Source organism: Lissotriton vulgaris, chromosome 2_1 (assembly GCF_964263255.1).
Source record: "Lissotriton vulgaris chromosome 2_1, aLisVul1.2, whole genome shotgun sequence".
Taxonomy (NCBI): Eukaryota; Metazoa; Chordata; class Amphibia; order Caudata; family Salamandridae; genus Lissotriton; species Lissotriton vulgaris.
This window is the reverse complement of record NC_141687.1, coordinates 204,636,801-204,659,533: the sequence shown is the minus strand read 5'-3', so window position 1 is coordinate 204,659,533 and position 22,733 is coordinate 204,636,801. Positions and strand designations below refer to the sequence as shown.

General features: G+C 44.0%; 1 protein-coding gene across 9 annotated transcripts in view; it reads left to right on the top strand.

Annotated features, from left to right (window-relative positions):
* The window catches only part of LOC147729834 (complement factor B-like), an 877,333-nt gene that overhangs the window by 638,936 nt on the left and 215,664 nt on the right, over window positions 1-22,733 (top strand). For all 9 annotated transcript variants that reach the window (XM_086954737.1, XM_086954730.1, XM_086954734.1 and 6 more), the window contains 2 exons: window positions 4,792-4,919; window positions 16,990-17,107. In XM_086954737.1, the coding sequence (XP_086810863.1) occupies window positions 4,792-4,919; window positions 16,990-17,107 (246 nt within the window). The remainder of the gene's footprint in view (window positions 1-4,791; window positions 4,920-16,989; window positions 17,108-22,733) is intronic.

The window sequence follows — 22,733 nt, the reverse complement described above, 5'->3', positions numbered from 1 at the left end:
ACTACGGCGGGCATGCAGGAGTGGTAATAGCAGCACAACGAACCATGGAGAGCAGGAGGTATGGAATATGGAGTAGGCTAGATTGGGGGAGGGAGAAAGGGACATCAGAGGGCAGGAGGAAACAGGGTAGAAGCAGCAAGCTAAGCATAGAGGCCATGCAGGAGGACAGTAGTAGTAGTAGGGCATAGACAACAGAGGGTAGGGAGGAAGTGTATATTTGTAGGAAGCTAAACAAGCAGGGCAAACGGGAAAGGCAATCGTAGCACAACAGCCACACAGGGCTGAAGAGAGAAGGCAAGGACATGGACTTGGACAATGAAGAGCAGCGAGGAGGGGAGCAGGGGCACCAAGATGACTTAGGAAGAAAGGCTTCCTTTGGTGGGGCGAAATAGCACACCATGGAAGGAGACAGCAGGTGTACACACACATAGAATGGAGAGCAGAGAGGAGGGGGCAGGAGCAGGGCAGCAGGCTGACCATGTAGGGCAGGCTAGCAGGGTTAAAGGCATACACATGGAGAATGGAGGGAAAGGAGGAGGGCAGGACCAGCACCCTGACCACGGAGAGCAGGCGGGAGAGGCCAGTGGCACGCAGATGGAGAACAGACGGCAGACAGGAGAGGGGTAGGGACAACAATCTTATCACAGAGGGCATGCAGGAGGAGACAGGCGTGCAGATGGAGAACAGGGTTATTGGCAGAAGGATAGCAGTGGCAGCAAACTGACCACAGAGGGCAGCAGGTGGAGGCAGGGGCACGCAAATGGAGAACAGAGGGCAAGCAGGAGGGTAGTCTGGCCTGGGGCAGCAAGCTGACTATGGAGGGCAAGTTGCAGTAGTTTGGACACCAGCGGGGGATTAGGCTGTGCCAACCCCCACTGCGAATGATCAAAGGCTGTGCTCCGTGGGGTATTGGATGAATGTGGTCAAGAAACCCTAGAAATTCCCTGGAAAAGAACACAGGTCAGATTGACGTTATACAAAGGTATGGTAATACGATCTGCCCTAGCATAAAAAAAATACATGAAATTCACTGAAATGTTAAAGTTAGGTGTTGAAGTGAGCAAAACTAATGCTTAAAACCCCCAAAAAACACAGAAATTCACCTGTGAAATTCACATAGTATAGTGTAGTCCTGGAGACAAGTTTGATTTAGTATGGTAAAATGTATATGATGCATGTTAGAACTGGCTATTTCTGGTTGGCTAAGGCTGACGCCAAACCTAGGCAGAAACCACCATTCTAGTCAGGGCAAGGGAGTCACACGCCAAGATAACCCCTGCTCACCCCCTGGTAGCTTGGCACGAGCAGTAAGGCTAAACTCGGAGGCAATGTGTAAAGTATTTGCGCTAGCACACAACAGCAACAACATCCTAGGCACACCACAAAAGGAACTCCACACAAGCTTATTATAAAATAACTTTTGTATTGTAAAAACACATCAGATAGTATCACACAAAATACATGGTGCCAACTGGCACGGGCAATATTCACAAGGGATTATTTACAGGAGACAGGGCCACGTGGGCCACTGTCAGAATCAGAAATAGCACTTCTAGAATAAAAAAATAATAAAGAATAAAAATCATAGTAGCACAAATTAGCAACTATGGCACACAACCAGTAACCACTGGTAACAGGAACCAGGACCTCACTAGGACCACCTGTACTAAAAAGAACAACCACCTAAGTATCACACAGCAATTAGGGGTATAAGCACAACACATTACACATGATGCATGAAAACACATTCAGCGGTGTAGTAAAGGGAAACACATGATGCCTAAAAACATTCAGAGGTGTAAGACAAGGGAAACACATGATGCATAAACCTACACATTCAGCAGTGTTCAGAACAAAGCACATGATGCAATAAAATACATTCAGAGGTGCAGCGCAAGAAGACACATGATGCCTAAAACATTCAGAGGTGCAGCGCAGGGAAAAGGAAGACACATGATGCCTAAAAACATTCAGAGGTGCCAGAACAATACAATAGCGCAAAAATCACATGATGCCTAAAAACATTCAGAGGTGCAGGAATAACACATGATGCAAGAAAACACATTCAGAGGTGCAATAACCATACAATTGCGCAAAACTTACATAAACCACCACCTGTGGCAGTCCCTAGGCCAACTGGCCTTGTTGGGGCTAAGACGCCCTGTGTCCAAAAGTCAGGGCGCGCTGCCATGCAGCGCCAGTCCAAGCACAAGCCTAAACGTAGCAGGTGCCCACTACTTGCTGGGCACCTGGGACACTCACAAGACCTAAACGGTGCACTTGCCCACTAATTGCTGGGCAGCTGGGAACTTCAAAACTGCGACAGGGTCCTCACTGATCCTTAGGCGCAAACTGCACCCACTGCTGGAGCCACACAGGATCTGAGCATATCACATGCCCCACACGTTGGAGCCACACAGGCTCTTAAAACACTGGTGTCCCCCAAGAGACTCACTGGGCTCTAAACATCATGGGGGCGGTGAGCCCCTCTGGACTCTAAACAAGGAAATGTCCAATCGTTGGAGTCCCACTCGGGGGATTCAAGAGATAATGGCCTCCAGAGCCCTCGGGGCTCAAACAAATGCCACGGAGCCTCTCTGGGCTCTAAATTGCGAAAATGCGCCCCTACACCGGGAAGCGGCCAGCTGCCAGACGGGGGCGCTCTACATTTCCATTGGAGACCCCCGCCCGAGACGCCCGCACTCACCGGATGCCTGCTGTGAGGTGGCGTCTTCACTGGGGCTTCTTCCGGCGGGAGAGCAGCGCGTCTCCTCTCTTGCTGCGGCATCTCCGCTGCAGGTAACTGGACTTCCGGGGCTCCCTCCATCGCATGGGAGCCCCGCACCACTCGTGCTGTGTCCTCTCCTCTTCGTGGTGGCCCCGGGGATCTCCATAACTCACCGTAGCCCCGGACCGAGAGAGACCAGCTGCACTTCCTCTCTTCCTGCCGTAGCCCAATCCCAGCGTGGCTCACTAGGATGAGCCCCTGGGTGACAAAGCACTGCATCCGGCGCTGGCCAATCACAGCGGGGCCTCTTGGGACGAGCCTCCCACAGCCAGCCAATGGCTGCACGGCTCTCGAGAAAGCTTCTCTCCGGCGGCCATTACACACTCTTGCCGCGGCAGTGAACAAAGGGGCATAACGAGGGGTGGGCACCCTCGGTTTCAAAATTAAACGTAGAAACGGGGTGAGCACCCGTTAGATATGTAAATAAATGGGGTGGCACCCATCACTAAAAATAATTAAATAAAGGCGCCGGGTGGGCACCGGCACTCGCACATAAAGCGCTCCCAAGCGCTAAAGGACCATCCACAGCGCCACCCCAGAAGTCCTCCAGGCATCCAGGGGCTGGGCAGGGCCCAGGGATTCCCCTGGGCCCAAGCAGCAGCACGCCCCTGGCAGGATTCAAGTCAGAAACAAGAACATTTTTAGAGTGTCACAGCACCCTTTTTATACAGAGAAAAGTCTTTGAAGTCTTTGTGCAGGCAGTGTGAGAACTAGCTAGAACTGGTTTTAGGGAACTCTCTTCAGTGTCAGGGACAGAGGTGACAGTCGCCCAGCGGGAGGTGGAGCCAGCATTGTGGTCAGGCAGGCACAGCCCTAGTCACTCCCAGGTGCCATCTCCTCCCACTTCCCTGGCAGCAGATGCAGCCTTTCATCCACGGGCTGACTCAGACAACCTCCTGGGGCTCCCCAGCCCCTGCCATCCTCCAACCATACAGTCAATCCACAAGCAGGCCTCCTGGGCCAGGCTCACCAGCCAATCACACGCCAGACACAAATTACACAAATATGCCCACCTCCAAAAGTGGCACTTCTAGACTAGACACAATCATGCCGCATATATCATTACGCAGCATTCAATCTCACGAGTCCGTACATATCAAACTCGACCCTGCACTCCCCACACATCAGGAACTACCATGGCATACATATTCCCCATTCATTCCTATGGGAGGGCAGGTCACTCACCACACATACACAGAGAGCTCAAGCACTTTACACTGTACCACAGTGAAAAAGTGCGCAGAGGCCTAAAATCACTAACACCAGGTCACAGAAACAGGCTAGGAAAAAGCAAAAAGTCTCAGGGTGAACCTGCCAAAAGGGCCGGGTCCAACAATGCACAGTTTACCTTCTAGCAAATTTTAAGTGAAAAAAGTACTTTATTTAGGCAATTTAGAGACTCAGTGCAACCAGTGTGAATTTTTACCGCACATTACAAATACGTTTGTGGCTTAAAACAAAGTTGTATTGCCAAAAATGTGTGAAAAAGTAAAGCTTATGTTTACAATGGATACCGTATAAGCCATTCCCAAAGGTAAGTAACTTGTTCATTAAGACTATAATACATGAATAGGGAAATAGAGCGGCACTAGGGTACAGTAGATTCCCTCTGATGTGTGGGCTGGCCTCTGGGCCCTCTTTCCCATTCTGAGTAGTGGTGATTTTGTATTTTGATACCCCACCAGTATTCTGGTTGAGAAAGCTAACATATGATTAGAACTTTAATTCCAGGCTTGGTGAATTATGAATGCTAGAGGCGACCTGCCGAGTGCTCCTTGAGTGGCTGGTGGAGCGCAGAGTTTTATATTGCTAGTCAGGAGTTAGGAGAGCTGGGAGAGGTTCAGGAAGATAGAGCTGACAGAGGCGGCTAAGGCCACAAGTGGAATATGGTATTCTGAACGCACCCTTGTACTTCACCTTTATATATGTATGCAAGCGCTGTCTAGGAATGAACTATTGTATCCCTGATACTCCTCCTAGGTAAGTCTTCTTCTCTTTTTTAGATGCTACTGGTGACTTCTCTCAGTGTGGTGTACAAGGTCCAATTGTGCAGAGGCCCATGGGGCGAATTTTTAATGGACTCTTTTCTTCAGTCGGGGACTGGCCGTGGCAGGCTCACATCAAATTTCCAGTAAGTCTCAATAAGGTGCATTCCCAGTGATTGGAAAGCCAAATAGGTTGTGATTGAGGTGTACTTAAGTAGGAGAGGAGCGTCCTGTGAAGATGAAACATCACATTGGCTGAGAATATTATATTTGAAATTGCATGAGTGCCAAGTTGATTTGGGTTGCTGCAGTGTTTTGGAGTGACACACTGTTCTACAATTATGGTGTTTTTATGATGATCATAATCCACAATTAGTCTCCACGATGTGCGGGAACCACGCCGCTTTTTTAACATGCTCATCATTTTTAGTAAAGAATTAACTTTTGAAAGTAAACAACATTTCGAAAGCTAGCGGAAGACTTTATGTACTGAATTATATTTAAAAGAAATAGGCATAGAGAGGTAAAGGAAAAAACAAGTTTAAAGTTGATTGTACGAAATAGCCTTTTGACTTCCTTCTCTTCCTTTTTATAAAGGGCTTCAAGCAAATAAAGTATAGCCAACCTATACACATACTAATTCCAATAACACTGAAACTTGGATTGACATCCATAATACCAAACACTCAGGAAGCTAGAAAGGAAGGCACTATTTCCACATTCCCATTTCATCTTATCAACTCTGATCATGAACTTAACCCACCGTGTTTTGAGTGAGTGAAAACATTTTGAGGGAGAGGAGGAAAAGAATACAAGACAAGCCACGCTTGTATAATCAATTCACCATCTTTGTGGCATCTCAGATAAATGGAAACAGTGCTCTTGTACCCTTAGATACCAGCCTTCTATCCGAGAGATTACCCCAGATCCAGCACAACATCTTTCACAACCTGTCCCACAGCCTCTTAGTCTCTCTGAGTGTTCACCAGGCACTCTTTTTGAGGCCACACATTCCCATGACACCTCAGGATCCATGAATGTTTTGCCTTTATCACTGTTCCAGAGACTAGCCAGCACCCACAAAGACACCCACAACCCAAACATTAGCAAATCTTTCTTTAGGTCTCAGCTATAGCTGTTTGTTGTCAATAGCTGTAATTTCCTAAACATATCATATATTACTTAGAATGCGCTTTGGGTCAGTCCCCTGCTCATGATTATATAGATGTGTTATCCCTTTCACTTTCCTACTGCTGGTTAAATGGCTCTACTCCAAATTATTGTGTTTGCCCTTCCCAGGAGCATTTTGCTCTCAGTGTTTTTATTAAATGATGTTGCTTTCACTGCTGATGTCAGACTTCGCCTACTTGCAGGCAGCAGAAGAGGCAATATCCCTCTCTCTCCTCCTGCTGCCCCAGCCACCTCTGCAGCCCTGAGCATCACAGAGCTAATACTACTCCCGTGTGAAAAAGAACTGCAACCACTGACAGTTATTTATAAATAACATTATAGCTGCATATTATCATTCAATTATTTGGGTCAGCCCTGGCTGCAGCAATTCAAGCTTCTCCGCCATAAATAAAATGTTCAGAGCCGGTGGAGCACTAGCTTTAGCAGTCCGCAGTTCCCTTAAAGTAATGCAGACCAGACACTTTCGAGCTACTGCAGAGATGAAGCGTATGGTCCTGTATGCCCGGCTTGATGTGGGAGGCGAGTTAATCATATAACTGAAAAGACTACTTCCAGTTGACATAAAAGTCAAATTGGATCTATTCTTAAAAAACACAAGACGCGTGGATACATTTATCGTGTCTATATAGTTTCTTAAAGCCTGTTAATCATTCATTGTTTCTCAAAGAGGAGCACTATTCTTCTGAAAGATACTGTTTTCTGTCTCCGTCCTCGCAGGTAGACTGACACTTGCATTAGTGGCAGCAGTCTTTTGGAAAGAAGGAAAGAGGCCATCTGGAGCTGAATGCAACAAGAATCCATACCTGATTCTCAACAAATAACTTAGCCTCCCAAGAGGAAACAGACCATACAATAGGCCTGGCTTTAAAGAACGAGAAGGTGCTCATTTCTGATGAAGACCTTCTTTTTTTTTTTTTTCTTTTTATTGGAACACGACAGAAAAGAAGAAAAAAAAACATAAACATACAAAGTACACAAGATAATCATCACAGAGTACATAATTCAAAGTTCAAAACAGATTTCCAACCTTGGCTAGATGGAGAATACAAGCGAACATACTCAAATACAACTTACAAATGAGAAAAAGAGAAAACTACACAGTAAGAGATACACGCAGATATAACCACATCATTAGTTCTTTAAGTCTCATAGAAATCAGAAAAAGTCCCCCAAATTTTCCATCCCAATCTTTTTTTCCTTCTTGATTCAGATAACGAGAAGAGACTCCATTCTAACTTATACAATTTATATAACCGAGCTTGCCATTGTTGAAATAATGGAGGTTTTTCTTGAAGCCATTCTGCCGCAATACATAATCTGGCTACTGTCATTATAAAAAAAATAAACTGTCGAAAACCAATGAATTCCTTATTTTGACCATCCTCAGGAAGCTTTCCTAAAATCATCATTGAAGGAGTAATTTTTAGATTAACCTTTAGGATAATAGAGACAAAATTTTCAATATCTTGAATACATTTCCCTAATATGGGACAAGAAAAAAAAATATGTAAACAATCTGCATTATCCATTTTACAGCGAAAACATTTGCCATCATGACCTCTTCCCCACTTTAACATTCGAACCGGTGTAAAGTATAAATCAAAGAGGCTTTTGAAAAATTGAGCTTTTAAATAAGCGGACATCAGTACATCTTTAGACATCAAAATCAGATTTCCCACTTCAATATCATTGTCTCCCAATAATTCCCTCCATTTTCCTTGTATTTTATCCAAATCATCAGTTTTTTCTTCCAAAAACATGCGATAGAGAACACCTATCTTAACTTGTTGTATTATACCCTCTATGATTTTGTCCTCCCTTAGGGAAATTTTGTGTCTGTTAAAATAATCTCGTATCTGTAAGAACTTAAAGAAAAAATTTCTGGATAACCCAAATTCTTCACTCATTTCTAAGAACGACTTACACTCTCCTGCACTCGAAAAAAAATCTCCCAACCTAAATACCCCTTTTTTTTGCAAGTTCCGAGCCACTCCATCCGAAAATATCATGGGTAAGAAACCAACCGAACAATATGGAGTGTAATATGAGACTTTCCTTACATCAATAAGACGGGCCACCCATTTCCAAACTTTATGAGCACTTATAAGAACCTTAAATCGTGTCCTTTTGTAATAATTGCCATCAATTTCATTGAAAAACACTTGTTTTGTTTGTGAACCCATCAAAATCTCAAATACAGAGGGGTAATTATGCATGTCCTCCTTGGCATCTCTTATTAACAAAAATCTCATTTTTAACAAAAAACATACTACATAATACAAAAAAAATCAGGTACCCCCAACCCTCCCCTTTCAATTGGTACGGTAAGATATTTCATTGCCCGCCTGGGTTTTCCGGGACTCCAAATAAATTTACCGCAGAGAGATTGTAACACCTGTAATTTGGGTTTCGGAAAGTCCAGGGGTATCGATCGGAATAAATAAAGACTTTTCGGAAGGACATTCATTTTGATGACATTGGTCCTACCAATAATAGTCAGATATAGCCGCTCCCATTTCTCCAAGGAGGTTTTAATTTTATGGAAAACATTACTCCAGTTAGCATTAACCAGCTCATCCATGTCCGTTTTAATACGTATTCCTAAGTATGTAACTTCATCAACCACCCTTTCATCCCCCCAAGTTATGGCACTGGAACAGAGTATTTGTGTTTTGGAAGCATTGAGTTTATATCCCGTTATCCTGCCGAATTCTTTGGCTAACCTCTCAATTTCCAAACTAGCAGTTTCCGGGCTATCCGTCACTACTGCTATGTCGTCCGCATATGCGAAGACGGAGAAAGAAAAATCAGCAACTATAAAGGGGGGAATCAACCTATTCTGACTTAGTAACTCAATAAAGGGGTTAATATATAATGCAAATAAAAGGGGGGAACATGGGCAGCCTTGGCGGAACCCTCTTGTAATATTGATCACATCAGAGAGTCCGCCCAAAGTAGATATCTTAGCGTTGGGTTGGAGATAGAGTGTTTTGATAGCCTTAATATATCTCTGACCAAAACCCATTTTTTCCATTAAGATCCATAGATACTCCCATGCCACCCGATCGAACGCTTTTTCCGCGTCTAATAGAAAAAGCGCTAATTTTCTTTTATTAACCGCAGCCAAATCAAACAGGGTGATAACTTTATTGATGTGTTCAGTGGTGCTCCTTTTAGGAATAAACCCGTGTTGATATCTGGACACTAAAGATGACACTACCCCGGACAATCGGTTACCAATATCTTTGAGTAAATCTTATTGTCCACATTCAGCAGGGATATAGGTCTATAAGACCCCACAGTATCAGTAGGTTTATCTTTTTTACAGAACACTAAAATTGTTGCTTCGGCCCATGTAGCAGGAGGATTGCCACCTTGAGCAGATAAAATTACCCGGTGTAGCTCATCCTTGATGTTATACAAAAAACGTTTATACATTTCAGCAGGCAACCTATCGGGCCCCACAGCTTTACCCAATGCTAAACTGTTCACTGCAATTTCCACTTCCCCCAAAGTTATGGGTTGGTCTAGTTCATCAGCTATTCCAGGGTCTAGTACTTTCAGGTCAATCAACATCCTATCATACCATTGGTCATCAGGCACTGTAATGTCTTCCCTAGCATAAAGTTTTGCATAATAAGTTTGGAAAATACCCAGTATACTTTCTTGATCATAATGTAAATTGCCATGAGAATCTTCTATTGCCCCTATATGTTCAGCGGAATGTTTCATTCGGATTTTTGTCGCCAAGATCCAGCCTATTCTTTCCCCGAATTTGTGGCTTGTCATTTTAGAAGTTAAAAACTTTCTAGCAATTTCTTTATCCCAGAACCCCAAGATATTGGACCTAGCTTTAATAACCCCATTCTCCTCTTCAGCCAAGTCAGCATTACCCAAAGCAATTTTTCTGGTTAAAGAGATCTCCGCGTTTCTCAGTACTTCATATAACGTATCTAGTTCCTTTTTTAATTTCTTGCGCTGGCCCAATGCGAAATTAATACATTCTCCCCTAAACCCTGCTTTAAATGTATCCCATACTACAGGGATGATAGCCGTACCACGATTTTCATCAAAAAAGGTTTGAATCCAGCCCTGCATGTGTGTGATAAATTCAGTATTTACGCCCAGTTTACGATCGTATGAGAAAATAGCTTGTATCTTCCTTTTGGGTAAGTGATGTATGTCTACCACTAATGGGGAATGGTCCGAAGAAATTCGGGGGTAGATTCTAATATTCGTACCTTCAATTAAATTTCGTGGTAAAAAAAAATAATCTAATCTTACTAATTTTTTGTGTGGATAAGAATATAATGTATATCCACAGTCCTTATTTCTTAGCACCCCCCAAGTGTCCACCAGCCCATGATCTTCTAATAAATTCTTAAGGGCAATATAAACCTTGGGCTTGCGTCCCTTATGAATTGTTTGTGGATCTCCTAGAGCACTAGTGCTCAAATTAATATTGATATCACCACAGATCACTATCGGATGTTGGAAATTAACTAACTCCAAATTGATCTCTATCAATGGCTCGGGGTCATCCAGATGAGCCCCATATACCGAGACTAACGTAACCTGTCTGTTTCCAAGCTTTAATTCAGCAATGACCCAGCGTCCTTTCTTGTCTTCCAACTTACGCCCAACAGTAACTGAGGTGTCTCTAACCAAAATAGCCACCCCACGTATCATACTCGATTGTTTGGAGACTGATACAGATCTATAGCCTAAATCCTTCAGGAGATCCCTCTTACTCCATGGGATATGCGTTTCTTGTATGCAAACCACATCAGGTTGTATATATTTTAACTCCGCTGCCACTTTATGTCTTTTTATTAAATTATTTAAACCAGATACATTCAGAGAGCAAATCCTTAAGCAATTTCCCGCCATATTAAATCCATGCGTTTCGACCAAGGTAATTTAACCAAATTTTTTACAAAAGAAAAATTATATGATAACATGTTTAAGTCCAATTTCTGCTCATTGTATCTTGTGTCTGTTTTTTCAGCAATCACTAGTCGTGTTCCAATTTTTTCCCCCTTTTAATTACACCCTCCCGTGCCTTTACCCCCCCAAAAGAGCCCCCCCTCTCACCCCCCCTCCCCCTTGCCCCCCGCTTCGCTGAGGCTTTAGGACCAATGGTCCTGTGATGAAAGTTTGTCCCCCCTCCCCTGCCGCCCCCCAACAGAGTTTTCACAAATCCTATGAATAAACTACAAATCAATACTGCCGGCGAGATAACCCCAGAAATCCAAATTATTTAGACATTTGCATAATAAACTACAAATCAATACTGCCAGCGAGATAACCCCAGAAATCCAAATTATTTAGACATTTGCATCTCGTAGCCCAATATCAGATTGAAAGCAAAAATTCCTTGGCGGCAGACTCAGTGGTAAAAAAATCTGGTGCGTTCTTTGTGTATAACTTTGAGTTTTGCAGGAAACATTAAATACACCTGCGCACCTTTGCCTTGAAACTGAGCTATAAGTTGTCTGAACTGCCACCGTAATTCAACAGACTGCTTACACAAATCAGGTCTAACAAAAAATTCACAATCAAGACCTTTACATTTTTTATCAGGGCGGGCCTTTAAAAAAATCTCATCTCTAGCTTGAAAACTGTTAAACGCTACTAGAATTGCACGAGGTTTTTTATCTCTAGGATTTACCCTGAACGGAAATCGATGGGCCCTCTCAACCTCTCTGTCCCAATCCCATCTCTCAGTCTGTGACATAGCAGATTTTAACAATGAAACTATGAATCCTCGTGTATCAGATCCTTCTTTCCCTTCTTCAATTTGCAAAAATCTTAGATTGTTTCTACGGGCTCTATTTTCAATGTCTGTGAGTTTCCAATTAATATCTTCTTTGGTCGCTAAATGTGATTCAATAGTTTTCCGCTGTTGACCCATCTCATCTTCCAATGAAGATATACGTGCTTCAGCTTCAGTTGCTCTAGTGACAAACTCATTATGTGACTTGACCAACCTCCTGACCGAATTTTGTAATTTCTTGCAAGAGTTTTGAACTTTCATACTGTCTTCTCGATTCTCTTCCCTGTGTTGCATCATGGTTTGATATATCAGATCTAATGATATATCCTCAGAGTACTCCACATCTTTATTTCCATTTACTGCGCCTTCTAAGTAGAGCTCTTTGTCATTTCTGTCCAATCTAAGCCTCCGAACAGTGCTTGCGCCAGTAAACTCTTTATCCGTATTTTCATCCGGACTACTGTGAAGACTGCAGCCGGTTTCTTCTTCTATCTCATCGTCTGGGCCATCGTCCTCCATACTCAAACGAGTCGCATACAATTCAACCAAACTTTCGGATGAGGACATAGAATGCTCTGATAGAGAAAAGAAGTCTGCAGAGTCAGTATCTCCCGCAATTGGAAAAGTCGCCTCAGCACTGCCTGCTTTCTCTTGTAGCACTTCACACAAAGGCCCTTTATTCACTTGTACTTGTGCTTGTATTTGTGCAGTCATGCCTATTACATTCAAATCTTTGCCACCGCTCACAAATGTATTAAAGTCTGTCAAAGACCCTTTCTCATTTCCCAAAGCTACCGCTGTTGAACTCGGAGCCAGGCTGGAGTCAGAAGCCTTTTCCCCGGACACAGTCATCAAAGCCTCCGTTCCTACAGCAGCTGTTTGCTGGATATTTGAGACATTTGGGATGTTTGAAACAATTGTATCCACCGCTTTTGTTTTCAAAGCGGTAAACATTCCTGGTATCTTTCTCCGAACACTTAACTCCCCTTCTCTACCCGTTAATTTCTCTAGCGCTGCACAGTTTGTACTCACTGCGGGAGGTGGAGGAGGGGGAGTTGTTCCAGCAATGTCAGTCTCAGCCGTAGTCACCGCCGTAGTTTCTGGCGTTTTGCTCGCCGCTTCTGCTCCGTTAACCGCTTCAGTTGCAGCGCCCTGTGCTCGCGCCCTCCTTCCCTTCAGCCGCATTTCGTCCAAACCGCTCGAAGAACCTCTCTCTATGCCAAGCACCGTAGCTCCGGGCACCGTAGTAGCGAAAGCCGCTCTGTCTTGCTTCGAACGGGAAACCGCCTTCCACCAGGTGCGCTGAGTTAGGTGTCTGATCAGGGGCAGTAACCGAGCGTAGCGCACTCGCTGACCAAACCGCCGCCACATCCAGGTAATACTATTCCTTGTAGCATCATAAGGATCCAACTCAGCAATAGCAGAGGCTTTTAACTGATTATTAACGAAATTTCAGTCTTCTCGCCGCATTGCCTTTATCTCTGTGGGGTCCGGCAGGAGCAACAAACTCACACGTCCGACTCGGACGCCATCTTGCCTCCAAAACCAGCACTGATGAAGACCTTCATTGCATTTAGGTTCCACACTGTGAGGTCAAAACGTGTTTACAACCATTATGCTGCGAAGTATCCATGAACTAAAATGAAAGTGACAATTCTTTTAATTGCTCCAGTCAAAAATAACGTTTTTCGAATTTAATAGGAATTCCCCAGACCCTTTTGCTAAGAGAGTTGGTGCTTTCCCCTAGTGCATCTTTTGAGACTTTAATAGCCAGTATCTTTTTTCTAGTTCTATTAACGGTTTGTCTAAGTCTTCACAAGTTTCAAATTGCTCAAAAATATTTCTGGAGATATGCACGCAGTGACTTGGACAAGTACTTTGAACGTATTTTTGTGTATTTTTCTGAATATTTGTGTTCACTCTAATTCTTTTTCAAAGTATAAACACATGGAGAGTGGAATTGCACTCCTCTTGGAGAAATAATGTATGAATATGAATGACTTAAGGAAGCTATCTAGACATGAAACATAAGGATTTTATTTATAAATAAATCGGATCTGCAAGTCTTTTCAGTTGTATACTGTTCAGTTACAGCATTCGCAGCAGCTGTACAAACTGCACCATGTAGCCACAACAGTTATCACATCTTCAGCAGGAAAACAAGCTTCCCTTATTCACATTTAACATGTACAGCGTAAGCTATAGAAATAAAGAGTACTCCTAGGAATGCAGAACAGCCAGCCCAACACTCAGTATTGCAAGCTTATGTAATTCACACATAAACAACAAAGAACACAATAGTGACAGATCGCCTTGCACACAGTGAGCAGAAATGCTATCCTGCCTTAGTCGTAGTTACACAACAGGAACAAAACAGTCAGCACAAGTTCAAGATTGTCTACATAATCACAAAACAGGTAACAGACATTTACACATATAACAGACAAGCAACCAGAGCGTAAGTTCTAATGTAAAGGTAGGGAGCAGGTAGACTCTCTCACATATCGAATAGGTACATCACTTTGTCAAAGGGTAATGCACAGTCATAATAGAAACTCTATTAAATACCTACTCACCTGTAATCAGTCTAATTCTCTCCATCATCTGATTTCAGAAATTGAGGTTCGAGAACAGATCGATTACCTGCACAATGTTTTCATTCCTAGCAAGTTTGTGAATCAAATAATTTTAGGCTCCTGGGTTAAATTAGAGTTCAGTACTTTACCAATTTGCTTTTCCACTCTTGGTGCCCAGAAATGCCTCCAAATAAAAGTGTTTTTCATACATGGAAATATGTAGTTAAACCAGTAGTAGAGAAATGGTCCATTGAACTCTCCAAGTTGGAACTTTAGAAATGATAATGTGCAGTGCTATAAACAGGCTGGATTTCTTTGATAAATATTGAGAACCTACTTTAGAATACTACGAATTTATTTTATATTATGACATGTAGACTTTTTAGGTATAACTCGTTTGCCTTTACAGGAAGAGATTCATGTATGCATGTGATATTTCTATAATGCACCCCTATCTGAAAGCAGCAAGGCTCTATTCAGGGTCCAATGAAGTCAAACAGTCGAAAAGTGATTTCAAGGCAGTGGGTGCTAGGTTCTGGCTAGGTTTCAGCCGCCTTCGACACAGTCTGCCACCGCACCCTACGTACACGCCTCTACAACGCAGGAATCCGAGACAAGGCACTGGAATGGACCACCTCCTAACTCGCTGGCAGAACCCAGAGCGCCCGCCTCCCCCCTTTCTACTCCAAAGCCTCCAAGATAATCTGCGGCGTACCCCAGGGATCATCCCTCAGCCCGACATTGTTCGACTTCTGCATGGGCCCGCTCGCCCACGTCGCCAGACTGCACAACCTCAACATCATCCCCTACGCCGATGACACACAGCTGATCCTCTCCCTCACCAAGGACCCCCTCACTGCCAAGACCAACCTCCACGAAGGAATGAAAGCCGTCGCCGAATGGACGAAGAACAGCCGTCTGAAGCTGAACTCAGACAAGACAGAGGTCCTCATCCTTGGCTCCACCCCCTCAGCCTGGGTTGACTCCTGGTGGCCGACCGCCTGGGAACAGCACCAACACCCACAGACCACGCACGCAACCTGGGGTTCGTCCTCGACTGAACACTCTCCATGACCAAGCAATGCAACGCCGTCTCATCTTCCTGCTTCAACACCCTTCGCATGCTCCGCAAGATCTGCAGATGGATCCCCACCGACACAAGAAAAACTGTTACCCAGGCCCACATCAGCAGCAGGCTGGACTACGGAAATGCCCTCTACATGGGAGCCCCGGCCAAACTACTGAAACGACTACAACGCATACACAACGCCTCTGCCCTCCTGATCCTCAACATCCTGCGACACAGCCACATCACACCCCACCTGAGAGACCTGCACTGGCTGCCCGTCAACAAGAGGATCACCTTCAAGCTCCTCACACAAGGCACTCCATGAAACCGGACCAGCATACACCCCGAACCGCCAGCTCCGCTCTGCCGACAACGCCCTCGCCACCGTCCCCCGCATCCAAAGAGCAACTTCCGGTGGCAGATCATTCTCCTACCACGCCGCAAAGACACTCCCTATCCTCCTATGGCAGACCCAAGACCTACTAACCTTCAGGAGGCTGCTCAAGACCTGGCCTGTCAAGCAGTAGCAGCACCCCCCGCCAGCCCCCCTGCCCCCCCCTCCCCCAGCGCCTTGAGACCCTCACGGGTAAGTAGTGCGCTTTACACATTCCTTGATTGATTGATTCTGGGGAATTTGGGGGTTATTAGCTGTCTCACGATTAAGTGTTTTTAAGGAAGTGTGTATTCTGCTTTTTCATTCAGAAAAATAGAGGTCCTCAGTTACCATCAATTATGTTTACCAGGCCATTAGATACCAGGGCAAGAAAAACATTCTCAAAAGCCTTCACTTGATAGTTACTTTTATTCATGGTTTTGGATGGATTTGACTGGGTGGTATGGTTGCCATGTTCCATAGAGCCAACTTTTTTCTGGAATCCTGACGTTAGTTTGCCGAATCAGGGGGCATATTACCAAGCAATAGCGATAATTATCGCTTTTGCTTGGTTAGAGACAAAAATTTACCGCTGAGCTGCGGCGATTTTTATCGCAGATAAACCTTGGTATTACCAAGGTTTATCGCAAATGCGATAAAAATCGGCCGCAATGCATAAATATCGCTGAAAAGTCAGCGATATTCATGCATTACCGAGCTAATGCTCTTAGCCATGTTATCCACCTCCCATTGGATAACATGGCTAAGAACTGCTCAGGGCAGGTGTTAGCTTTTGGAGATATTCGCGCTTAGCGCAAATATCTCCATAAGTTGGTAATACGAGATAGCGATGTTAGCGACTGTTTCCAGTCGCTAACATCTTGGCACGCCCACTTTGCATGTCATTAGTGATAAATATCACTGATATGCAAAGTGGGGCCCAAGATGGTCGCTATCTCCTGCTAGCTGTCGCTAACTGGTGTTAGCGACAGCTAGGTAATAGGGAGATAATTTTATCTCCGCTTTCTTGGCTTTTAAAGCCAAAAAAGCGGAGATAAACCCCCTTGATAATATGCCCCCTGGTGCCTTATTCGGGCAGTCATGGAGACGTATTGTTTCATGAGTATCAGGGCTTTATTATCAGAAGGGGGCATTATTAACAGAACTGGTAAATGTTATCAATCTGTAGAGTTATTATCTTAATCTGGTGTTGTGTTCCCGTGTGTTTTAGGGCGATCTCTTCTGTGGAGGTTCTGTAATTGGAGAAAAATGGATCCTTAGCGCAGCTCACTGCTTTGATGATGAAGAGGGAAGGTTGCTGAAGCCGGAAAATGTCATTGTCTCTGTTGGTAAGTGTGAGGCCAGCTCTCTGCACGTCTAGGAACGAAGTGGCCATTAGGAAAACCTTGCAACCAACGTTGCCTGTTGCTTTAGGAACCAGATACTATAGTAATGAAGCTCACTGAAGTACCTCCTTTTGTATGCTTTGAAGCACAAGGAGTAGTGAAGTGTAACATTCAAGGCATACTCTTGGAGAGTGACGTAGATTTAGATGCGCAGAAATGCAGTACATCAGTAATACTGAGAAAATGGGTTGTCAAATCAGTGGTGTACCTTTTAAAAAGAGATGAGACTTTTATTCATGCTTATAATATATCCATTATGTTAGTATTAAAGTCATATATATGCAGATTGTTGGAACCTGGTTGTGACCACGGTGCAGGGAAGTTTCTCTGGCTAAATTGAACACACAGTGCAATCTGGAAGTGGGAGTGAATGTCGCCAGGCAAAAACAGATGTGTGGTTCAGTGACTACATACATATGGGGTGATGCAACCTTAATGGTTTAACTGGTTATAGAAGATCACTGTAGGTAAGTTTGCGGCATCTCAGAGCCAAAAGGGCGGGAAAGCAGTGACAGTGAGAACAAACATAACCCACCAAAAAAGGCAGACGTTTGCTAGGGAGAGTCTTCAGCCCTTCCCTCATACCCTGCAGACTGAATGTGGATTTGTTTGTAAGCACATATAAAGAATGGCAGAACAGAATATCTCTTACACATGCATTTATTCAGGAGTTGAACAAGCAAACACCACTCAGCGTTGGGTAGACCCCAGGGTTCATGTCTAGACAGTGATACCATCTGCAGATGAGCTCTAGTGGGGTTTCTGACAGTATTGTAGTAATAATGTCGTGAGACACAAATATTGTGTCAAAAATATTGTGGAAGAGAATATAATATTTTTTAGAATATTTTAGATTCTTTATTGACTTGGCTTTTATTATTTTTAATGTTATTCGTTGTTTTTATTTCAATGTTAACTATGTTTAATTATTGTTAGTGCGTTCTTTTATTTTAGTAATATATATTAAGGTTTTTTTGTTTTATGTTAATTTTTTTGGCAGGTTGTTGAGTTTGTAGGGAAATAAGTTGAAGTTTAGTTCATTATGCATAGTTAATTAGAACCTTTGCAGTGCGTATTACAGAATTCTTAAAACATCATTGTTTAAAACCATTAAAATAGATCGTAAAATTGGGAATTTGTTGCAATTACACATAAGTAACTCAATGAGACTGATCAACACACTTTTTACACTGAGCGGTAAGCAGTACAGATCCTCATATTAGATTGTTCCCATCCTATTCGGCCATATGCTATTTTGGCGACTAGCTTTTTTGCGTTTCTCAAGAATGACCCTCTGGTACTGGACGGACATGTGCACTGGATGTGCCCTTTAGGTACTATTGTCCGTCTACTGAATGACCTGAGTCTGTAGCATTGTCCCCCAGTGTCGGCAGAAATTTCACCAGTCTGCAGTGTAGTTTGGTGTTTGAGGGATTCAGGAAGGCGAGCACCGCTTGCCTTCTAGTGCTGATACCTTTTTGCTTGAATTGATCTTTAAGAAGCAGTTGGCGTGCTTGTTGCAGTTCTGCACATGAGCAAATTACATGGAGAATGTCACCATTCTTTAAGTTGCATAGCATCCAGGTTTCTTTTCCGTCTTTCCTGAGCCATGGCGGTTGGTGCTCTGTGCTTGGCAGAATCCCTAGTCTGTATTTTAAGAAGATCATTTTTGTGGCTTTCGGGTAACCCTGATTGAAGTATGTTTGTGGTGTTGACGATTTATAAGAGTTTAGGGTCATCCATGCGTGTGATCTTTTAGAGAATAGTGCCTTGTCCTCCAGTAAGGAGAGTGATTTAACATTTTTCCAGACTAGTTTTTTGAAAGTGCTATGGCCTAGTTGTGTGTCCCTGAGCTCTTGAGAGTTTGGTGGCTTCCAATGCTGCTTGAAGGTAAGTTCTTGCCTCAGAAGCATCCCTACTTTGTATATCCTGCCATAGCAGAGAGTTTAGTGTATCTGTGTTGGCGTTTCTCAGTTTATGCAAGCAAATGATGTATGCCCCATTCCTGGCTATATCTTGCTTTTGCAGGCCAAACTTCAGTCTTATTTGAGCCGGAGATGTGTAAGGCGGGAGCGAGAACAGTATTCTGTAAGCTTTAACCTGTATGCTGTCCAGGTCTTTGGAGTCTCTTCCCCGCATAGCCTCGCTGCCATAGGTAATTGAGGGAAGCAGCTTTGCCTTGATTACTTTCAAGAACGGGGTCAGAGTCGGACCCATCAATTGAATTGCCAGGTTTTTCATCGTCAAAGTAATCAATGAACCTCTCCTTCTTATTTCCTGCTTCTGGAGCGTGAAAGCGCCTTCTTTGTCGAAGATGACTCCCAGATATTTGTACTCGCAGGCTGGCTCAATTTTTAAACCGCCGAGAGACCAGCTCTTCTGTTGTTTTTTGTGACTGTTGATTGACAGGTTTTCATTTCTAGCACCCAAACTATGGAATTCTCTTCCACTTGGACTCAGGTCTATTTCCTGCTACTCCTCTTTTAGGAAAACTTTAAAAACTCATCTGCTCCGTCAAGCCTATGAATAACATCTGCATACTGTCTCCCTCTTTTGCTCATCCGTTCACAGCGCCATAAAACCGTTTGGTGTCCGTGCGCTATATAAATAATTTTTACATTACATTGTGCGAGTTTTGCTGAGGTTTACTTTTAGGTTGTTTTCCATGGCGTATTTTTTCATTACAGTCAGAAGACGTTGGAGACCAATGTAGGTGTGGCTAAGTAGCACTGCGTCACCTGCATACAGGAGATTGCTCAGAGGTTTCCCTCCTATCCGCGGTGAGTGGGAGTTACAAGCATTGAGCGTTCTCAGCAGATCCGCCATAAAAAGGTTAAACAGAATTGGCGCAAGCACACACCCTTGTTTAAGACCTTTGGTAGTTCGAACTTTAGAGGACAGGTGTGTGCCGCTACCTAGTTTCACCTGCACCCAGGTGTCCGTATGGAGAAGCATCAGCATATTTAGGGTCGACTGCGGTAGGCCCCATTGCGCCAGTTTCCCCCATAGTCTACCTCTCTCTATGTTATCGAATGCCGCACTAAAATCTATAGAACACAAGTGTATCGGGAGCTTGGAAGATTTTGCTGCGTCGATGATTAGTGAGATGGTGAGGATGTTTGTTGCTGTTCCAGTTTTTTTCCGAAAGCCAGTCTGATTCAGTGGTATAATCAGATTAGACTCAGCCCAAAGTGCGATCTCCTCTAGTATGGTGCCGGCAAAGTATTTAGCCTTGTTATCAAGAAGGGCTACTAAACGATAGTTGTTTGGGTCAGCTTTGTCTCCTTTTTTGTAAATAGGAACAGTCGTCGACCCCCTCCAGGATTCTGGAATTCTGTTTAGTAGCCTGATTGCCACGAATAAAAGTTGCATGATCTCCGCCCACTCTTTGTTCTTAGCTTTGTAGAGGGCAGGTGGGATGCCATTTGGTCCCGGGACTCCTTCTTTCCTGCCTTTGGCTATCTGCTTTTTGATTAAGGCTGTTTGCTGGATTCTTTGAAGCCCATAGGAATGAATGGGCATTACCAATTCGGTATTTACCGAATCAGTAAATACCGATTTTCACAAGGGTGCAGGGGGTGTCACTTTGACACCCTCTGGCACCCCCAAAACAGGCTCGGGTGCCATGTGGCAGGCATACATGCCCTAAGGGCAGATCTGCCTGTCACATGGCATAGGTGTGCATGCACACATGTGCATGCACACCGGAATCGGTATTTTACCATCAAATTGGATTTGATGGTAAAATACCGATTTGGTAAGGCCTCTGGGACTCTGACGAGTCCCACCTACATCTGGGTGCCTCAGAATCGGTAAAATTACCGAATTTGTATTTTACAGAATCAGTAAAATTACCAATTCGGTAATTTTACCGATTCGGTAATATAATGCCCCCTACATACCTGTCACCCATTTACCGATCGGTAACGCCCAAAATCGGCCGTTACCGCTCGGTAAATGGCCTCAAACGGCCACCTACATCTGGCCCTAAGTCCTTTGAACTTATTCCCCCCAGTTTTGGGATTGATTGCATTAGTCTGAGGATGTTCCCACGGTTGAGCAGGTCCTGCTGTCCTTTTGACGTGTATTTGGGGTAAAAGACCAGGACCTCGGTTGACTGTCGGCTGTTACCTTGTCTTTGTTGTTTCACTGGTGATCGGTGTGCTATAGCCGTTGGTCCATTGCGTAGTTTTGCTTCCTGGTTATCCAGGTGTTTGCTTACTCCTGCTGCTGAGGAGATCTTTTTGTTTGGACTTGTTATTGTATGTTTTAAGGGAGTTTGTGGTGGTTCTGCCCCCTTGTCATGTAGCCATTTTACCAGTGAGTTCCCCGTTGGTTTGCTTAGATTCAAGTTGTCTAAGTGCCTCTAGGTTACACGTCTGACCGCGTGTTTGCCCTGGAGGATCGTTGGTTGGGAGTCTTGGTTCACTCATTTCTTCTTGGTTATCTTGCTCCTGGCTGATCTTGTCACTGCCGTTTTTTGGAGACGGTCTCATCTTCTGCATTTCTATGTTTTGTTCTTCGTTTTGTTTGATTTTGTCTCTTATTGGCGAATCTTGGACATGTATTTCATCATAATCTATCATTCTTCTGTTTGGTTTTTGCAGTTGGTTAGAAGTATTTGATACCAAGTTTAGCCAATGTGTTGCCCCTTCGTTGCTTGCATTAGTTGTATGTTTTTCCTGAGTGCCTGCGAAGATGGGAAAGTATTTTGTTGTGTTTGTTTGTAGATTTTGATTTCGCCCTTTCCTTTTTTGTTGGCGACGTTTAGCGTTGAGTTTTTGTGTATTCCCTTTCCCAATCAGTGCTATCTCCTCGTTGAGGTCATCAAGGTCGTCCTTTGACCTTTTACCGGGGTTTTCCCTACTAAGTGGTTGTTCTGAGCGACTTTTTCGGCCCTCCTTTGAGGGAGAAAGATTGAAGGTGACTCCAGCCTATTACCCTCCTAGTGCAGGGATTAGAACTATAAACAGGGCCTATTCATAAGGCACAGTAGTGCATTTTCGTACCCTTTTCCTTAGATCAGGGCTTATAAACTTAAGTTAGGGGATAGATTCATTAGTATTAGTGATAATCCGTCCTTTTGCAAGAGTGTTAGTATACCTTCTATGGAGTTATGCTTATTTCGGGCCTTGTAGGCCTCAAACGGGAGAGACTCCATCTTGCTTTCTGCCCCAGCAGCTTGATAGGCTTCTAGGTCAAGTGTAATGTTTTAGTTTTGAAGTGTTGTTCGCTTGGAGAGAACCGGCTCAGGCTGGCCCTTATCAAAAGACTGTATTTTTCTTCACTCCGAAGATACAACATCAGGCCGGCCGGCTGGGAACGTGTCCTTGGTACGGGGAGGTACAAGAATTTGGTGGGCGGCAGGTTACTGGCCGTAACTTTCCATGAAAGGACAAGCTTCCATATTAGCGAAAGTGTTAGGCAGTGAGTCAGTCAGTCTGTAGGCGGCAGCTAGCCGTTAGCATCAATGCTATTAATTATTTCCAGGCAGACAGTCGCCATCTTGAAGCCTGAGAAAGGTCATGAAGCTGATACTCTCTGAGAAAGATTGAAGGAGAAGGAGAAG